At 33.8% G+C, this 5,949-nt stretch overlaps 1 protein-coding gene across 3 annotated transcripts in view; it reads right to left on the bottom strand.

Annotated features, from left to right (window-relative positions):
• Nucleotides 1-322: 322 nt before the first annotated feature.
• LOC145296082 (monocarboxylate transporter 6-like) overlaps nt 323-5,949 on the bottom strand; it is a 240,520-nt gene continuing 234,893 nt past the window's right edge. For all 3 annotated transcript variants that reach the window (XM_080142219.1, XM_080142221.1, XM_080142220.1), the window contains exon 7: nt 323-1,012. In XM_080142219.1, the coding sequence (XP_079998345.1) occupies nt 873-1,012 (140 nt within the window). In that variant the 3' untranslated portion in view covers nt 323-872. The remainder of the gene's footprint in view (nt 1,013-5,949) is intronic.

The following is a 5,949-nucleotide window of genomic DNA, read 5'->3' as shown; positions in this document are numbered from 1 at the left end:
TTAGAAATTATATTTTAAAAATAATATATATATATATATATATATATATATATATATATATATATATATATATATATATAATTTAATGTATCCACATAAGATTATATAAGGAGATATAATATTTTATGTATTGATTTTTTTTGTATTTATTTCTAGAGTGCTCAATACGTGACTAGAGCTAGGTACTAAGTTATGAAAATATTTTCACTGGTCATAAATATATTCTCATAACTTACTATATGTGTGTGTGCATTCATCTCATTTGACGAGATTAAGAAATAAAAATGATCTAAGAGGCCGTCTTTTCTTCTTCTTCTTCTTCTTTTCTTTCTTTCTTTTTTTTTTTTTTTTTTTTTTTTTTTGAATCACCGGATGCAACGAATACCCTTGGAAGACAAAAGAATGTATCGGTCGAAATCTTGTATAAAATTATAGCAAAAATATTTTTTTTTAAGTTGGCACGAAATACCTTCAGAAAATTGTTTTGATTTCTATCTCCGTTTTTTGTTTCCCAGCTTCGATAACATTTCATTATGCCATCGTTCGTTTGAATGGATTCCTTCTTCTTGTTTCCTCGTCTTCTTCTTCTTGTTTGTTTTTTTTCTTTCTCTGTCAGTCTCTGTCTCTCCCTATTCCGTTCTTTCTTTCTTTCTTTCTTTCTCTCTCAAAAAGTCCATTTTGATTTTGCTCTAGATTTCTATTCTTTCTCTAATCCTTTTTTTCTTATTCTCTATTTTCACTTTCTGTCCTGTGATATTTCACAATGCATATCAGTCTAGTAGCACGTTTTCTTTCTTTCTTTCTTCGTTCTTTATGCTTTCTTTCCTTCTTTCTTTTCTTCTTTTCTTCGTTCTTCGTTCTGCTTTTGTCTTTCAATTACGTGATCTCCTCAGAAATCTCAGCAAAGCGTCTCCAGCTCCAAGCAAGATCATCCCGATGCCAAGTCCGCACGTTATACAACCAAAGATCGTGAAGGCGGGACCGTAACTTCCTACACTCTCTGTTATGGAACCTAACAAAGAAAAAAATAAAACAAAACAAACAACTGATGAGAAACAAATAAAAAAAATAAATTAAATTAAAATATAAATGGATTTATTTTTTTATTAACACTGCAACTGACCAGGAAACTAACATTCATAATCCGGGCAACGTTGTAATTTAAACAATACTGAAAAGTTGGTTTATTTTTCGGCTAGCATTCACACGGTGACTATAGCAATACTTTAAATACGGTTGCAGAAAGTGTTTCGCTTTTCGGCTAGAATTAAAAAAAAAAAACGACTGTGGCAATAATTTACGTACGGCTGCCGAAAGTGTTTCGTTTCCCGGCTAGCATTTAAAAGCCGACTATTGGATTAATTTAAATACGGCTAACGAAAGTGTTTCGTTTTTCGGCTAGCATTCACGAGCCGACTATAGCAAAAATTTAAATATGGCTGACGAAAGTGCTTCGTTTTTCGGTTAGCATTCACAAGTCGATTATGACAATGATTCAAATACAGCTGACGAAAGTGTTTCGTTTTTCGGCTAGCATCCACGAGCCGACTATTGCAATAATTTAAATATGGCTGACGAAAGTGTTCTGTTTTTCGGCTACCATTCACAAGTCGACTATGGCAATAATTTACATACAGATGACGGAAGTGTTTCGTTTTTCGGCTAGCATTCACTAATCGACTACGCAATAATTTAAATATGGCTGACGAAAGTGTTTCATTTACGGTTAACATTCTTATAAATCGACTATGGTAATAATTTAAATATGCCAAACGATTCCCTGCGAGGATAGCACGCAGTGTTCTATGTACAAATATAGATACGTGTATGCATGATATAATGATTATTGCGAAAGCAGGAAATACTAGTGTCTGTAGGCATAAAAATAATTATTAATATTTAGTTATAATTATTAGCCCCTTTAAATTCTTAAAGTTGAGCCGTGTTTGGGAAATAAAAACAAATAAAAGCAATTAAATAGCGTTATGCACGTTTACGACTTCCGGTCGTTTGAACACCCTATGAATGCCCCCCTCTTGTAACCGCATTTTGGCATTTATAGGTGTTTAATTTCTCCTAAATTTTTTTATCTTGAAAATGAGTCAAATGTAACTTTGTAGCTGGGTTCGAATCATTCGGCAGGCAGCAATCATCATTTCCTTCACTGATGATCGCAAAAACATAAACACTAATATAAAAAATATTACTAGCAAGTCGTCCGGCGTTGCCCGGTCGTAAAATATGCTTAAATTCGAGTTTTAAATTCATGCAGATTTCGTATTTATCATTAAAGAGACAATTCTTTATTAATTATGATATTGTGGCCAATATATAGTTGTAATTTCAAACGTTAAAAAAAAAAATAAAAAAAACAAAAAAACACTTGGATACCATCTGCCAGAATCGAAATATATGGCTCCCCAGTCTTATTCTTTGCAATCTGATCTAATCCCTAACGCATGTAAAAACTAAAAAAAAATGACGTTGTAAAAGGTGTAAATGTATATTTGCGCATGCATGGAAAAGCACTTTCAGGCGACTTACGTCTGACAAGTTCTATTTTTTTTCAATTTTGAATCATTAGAAGTAATCCCCCCCGCCCGCCAAAAAAGAATTCTGAATTTAGAAATTTAAAAAGAATTGAAATCGGAATCAGTAATTGTATCGGGATTAGGAATTTAGAATGGAATAAGTAAACGTGCCATAAAAAAAAAAAAATTAGAATGATCTGATCACTAATATAAAGCGTGTTTTATTAGAAAGGCTCTGAACTTTCAATTAAAATAAATCACATTATACAAATATGCGGTTTATTCCAAAGACTAATTTTTGGCATTTATAATATACGTATAATTTTGGACATATCCCTACCCAGCTTGCGCGTATATGGCGTCATCTAAAGAGTCCAATTTTCACAAACTCTACGCATTTAAGTGGGCTGTATTTTGACAATAACGCGACGAATGTTGTCTTCCAAGTGGCCTATTGTGTTTGGTTTATCAGCGTAGACATGAGACGTTATATATTCCCAAATAAAATAACCTAATAAGGTTACATCGCACAAACGAGACAACCAGTTGACAGGTCCATTTCGTTAATTGTTAATCAAATGTTTCTTTCAGAAAATTGATCTATTGGGCACCGCGTGACATATTTCACTGTCCCACTGAAAGCAGATATCAGTAACATTTGAGGCACGAAAAGTTGGTCATCATTTTTAGGTAGTCTGTTGACTGTTGCGCTCTGGCTATAATCACATTGTTCTACAATTCCAAATCCCTTATATATCAAGCTTCAAGTCTGTAGACCAAAATTTGACAGAGGAGTTTGGTAGCAACCGATCCTCAGACAAATAGACAGACAATGTGACTAGCACCCATCCCTAGCAAGGAATATACCCTACAACAATCTAGTTGATAGTTGGCAGCTCTAACCTCCAGCCCGGGGGATCGGTTCTCGTAAACGACCTCATCAAATGCCATTTATATAGAAACCCGCCCATCACTTTTACAATGATCGATCTGCTTGTTTAGTTACAGACAAACAAACAAACAAACAAACAAACAAACAAACATTAACGCTAATTAAACAGCGGGTGAAATCCTTTACGAAAGTGCTCTGTCCAAAGAAGAAGGCTTAAAATATAGTCATCCGCATACAGCACTATTTCGCTGTATTATATACAGTGATGATCATATTTATTGGCACGGTAAAATAAAAGTTAAATTTTGTCTAATAAATTCTAAAAAAGGGATTAAATTAAAGAAAATAACAAAGTATATTATGTATTTTTAACTGGCCTTTCCGATGCAGCAATCGGATTTTAGAAAAAATAAATAACAAAGGAACAACAAACATAATTGCAAAAAACCCTTGTTCAAAATTATTGCCACGGCTTTGTTTTTCTTTTAGTATCAGTATAATATCAATCAATTTCCGGTTTACGTGCTTTCTGAACTTTTTTATAGCCATATTATGCTTGTTTAACGCTAATTCAGTGAATATTTTTTTCAGATAATTTTTAGATAGCGATTTATTTAAACTATTATAAGTGACTAAATTATAATTTTCAATCGCCATTGTTAAAACTAAGGAACACAGCGAAGACGTCAGGAAGCTTGTTGTAGCATGCCATACCAATGGGGAGGGCTATGATAAGATTTCAAAGAAGCTAAACCTTCCCAAATCCACTGTTAGAGCCATAATAAACAAGTTCAAATCGCAAGGCCACGTTATGAGTTTAGAGAGTAGAGGGAGAAAAAGGATTCTTTCCCCAAGAGATGAACGGAAAATTGTTCGACAAGTAAAACAAAACCCAAGGATCTCTGTTGGGGAGATTGTTGATGAACAGAGCACCTCTGGAGTGAATGTATCTCGACATACAGTTGGTAGAGTTTTGAAGAGAGCTGGTTTAAAAGCATGTCGTCCGAGAAAGACTCCCTTATTGAAGCCTATGCACCTGAAAGCAAGGCTAGCCTTTGCAAAACGTCATATTGATAAAGATGTTGCATTCTGGAAACGTGTTCTATGGACTGACGAAACGAAAATAGAGTTATTTGGCCATAATAAAGTGTCTTATATTTACAGAAAATCTGGCGAAGCTTTCCTGCCTAAGAACACCATACCCATAGTGAAGCACGGTGGAGGCAGTTTGATGTTTTGGGGATCCTTTGCTGCCTCTGGACCAGGGCGACTTGTTAAGGTCACAGGTAGCATAAAAAAGGAAGATTATGTTAAAATATTGGATGAAAACCTGAAAGACTCTGCTAAAGAGCTCTCACTTGGTCGTCGTTGGTGGTTCATGCAAGATAATGACCCAAAGCATTCGGCTAAACTGACTAAGAAATGGCTTGAGGACAATCATATTAATGTTTTGGAGTAGCCATCACAAAGCCCAGACCTTAATCCAATTGAAAATTTATGGAGAACATTAAAATTGAGGGTAATGCAAAGGAAGCCTAAGAATCTTATTCAATTGGAGGATTATTGTCAGGAAGAGTGGGCTAAAATTACTACTGAAGAGTGCAACAACTTGGTTGTAAACTATGAAAAGTGACTGAGGAAGGTAATCAAGGCCAAAGGCCATACAATTGATTATTAAATAAATCGTGGCAATAATTTTGAACAAGGGTTTTTTGCAATTATGTTTGTTGTTCCTTTGTTATTTATTTTTTCTAAAATCCGATTGCTGCATCGGAAAGGCCAGTTAAAAATACATAATATACTTTGTTATTTTCTTTAATTTAATCCCTTTTTTAGAATTTATTAGACAAAATTTAACTTTTATTTTACCGTGCCAATAAATATGATCATCACTATATATATATATATATATATATATATATATATATATATATATATATATATATATAAGTGAAAGTGTCTGTCTGTCTGTCTGTGTACATTTCCCTACGCAATAACTCTGTAAGTTTTCAGTCTACAGACTCGAAATTTGATATACAGGGTAGTGAGATTTGGGAAAATCTTTGTAATCCGTTTTCAGCCAGAAATTTGGCTGTTAAAGGGGTCAAAGTATAACGATTTGACCTTTGAGAACACTACCAAACTCCTCCGCCAATTTTGGGTATAAACAATTGAAATTTAAATATAGGTTCCTTTGACATGGATCTTACTTAATTACTTGATCTGAGCCCAAAATAATAAATGTTAAGGGTTCATAATAGGGGTCATAGTTACAAATTTTTTTTAATCTCTGCGGTCTCTACCAAATTACTAAAGGCAATTTCTGGTCTAAACATTTGAAATTTTACATGAAGGGTATTCAGAGATAGGGCAAGCTTTTAAATCGGTTGGGATCGAAAATTTTAGCTACAGATATATAAATCTATGTATGTATGTTTGCATGTCTGCCTAAAACTTTCGGCAGAGGCGACGGATTTTCACAAGATCGTTTTGAAGCTCCATCCTTCAGACGACAAATACAAAAAA

This window comes from Euprymna scolopes, chromosome 16, assembly GCF_053919585.1.
Source record: "Euprymna scolopes isolate OS-2025 chromosome 16, ASM5391958v1, whole genome shotgun sequence".
Classification (NCBI taxonomy): Eukaryota; Metazoa; Mollusca; class Cephalopoda; order Sepiida; family Sepiolidae; genus Euprymna; species Euprymna scolopes.
Note: the sequence above shows the minus strand (reverse complement) of the source record. Positions and strands in the feature narration are given on the sequence as shown.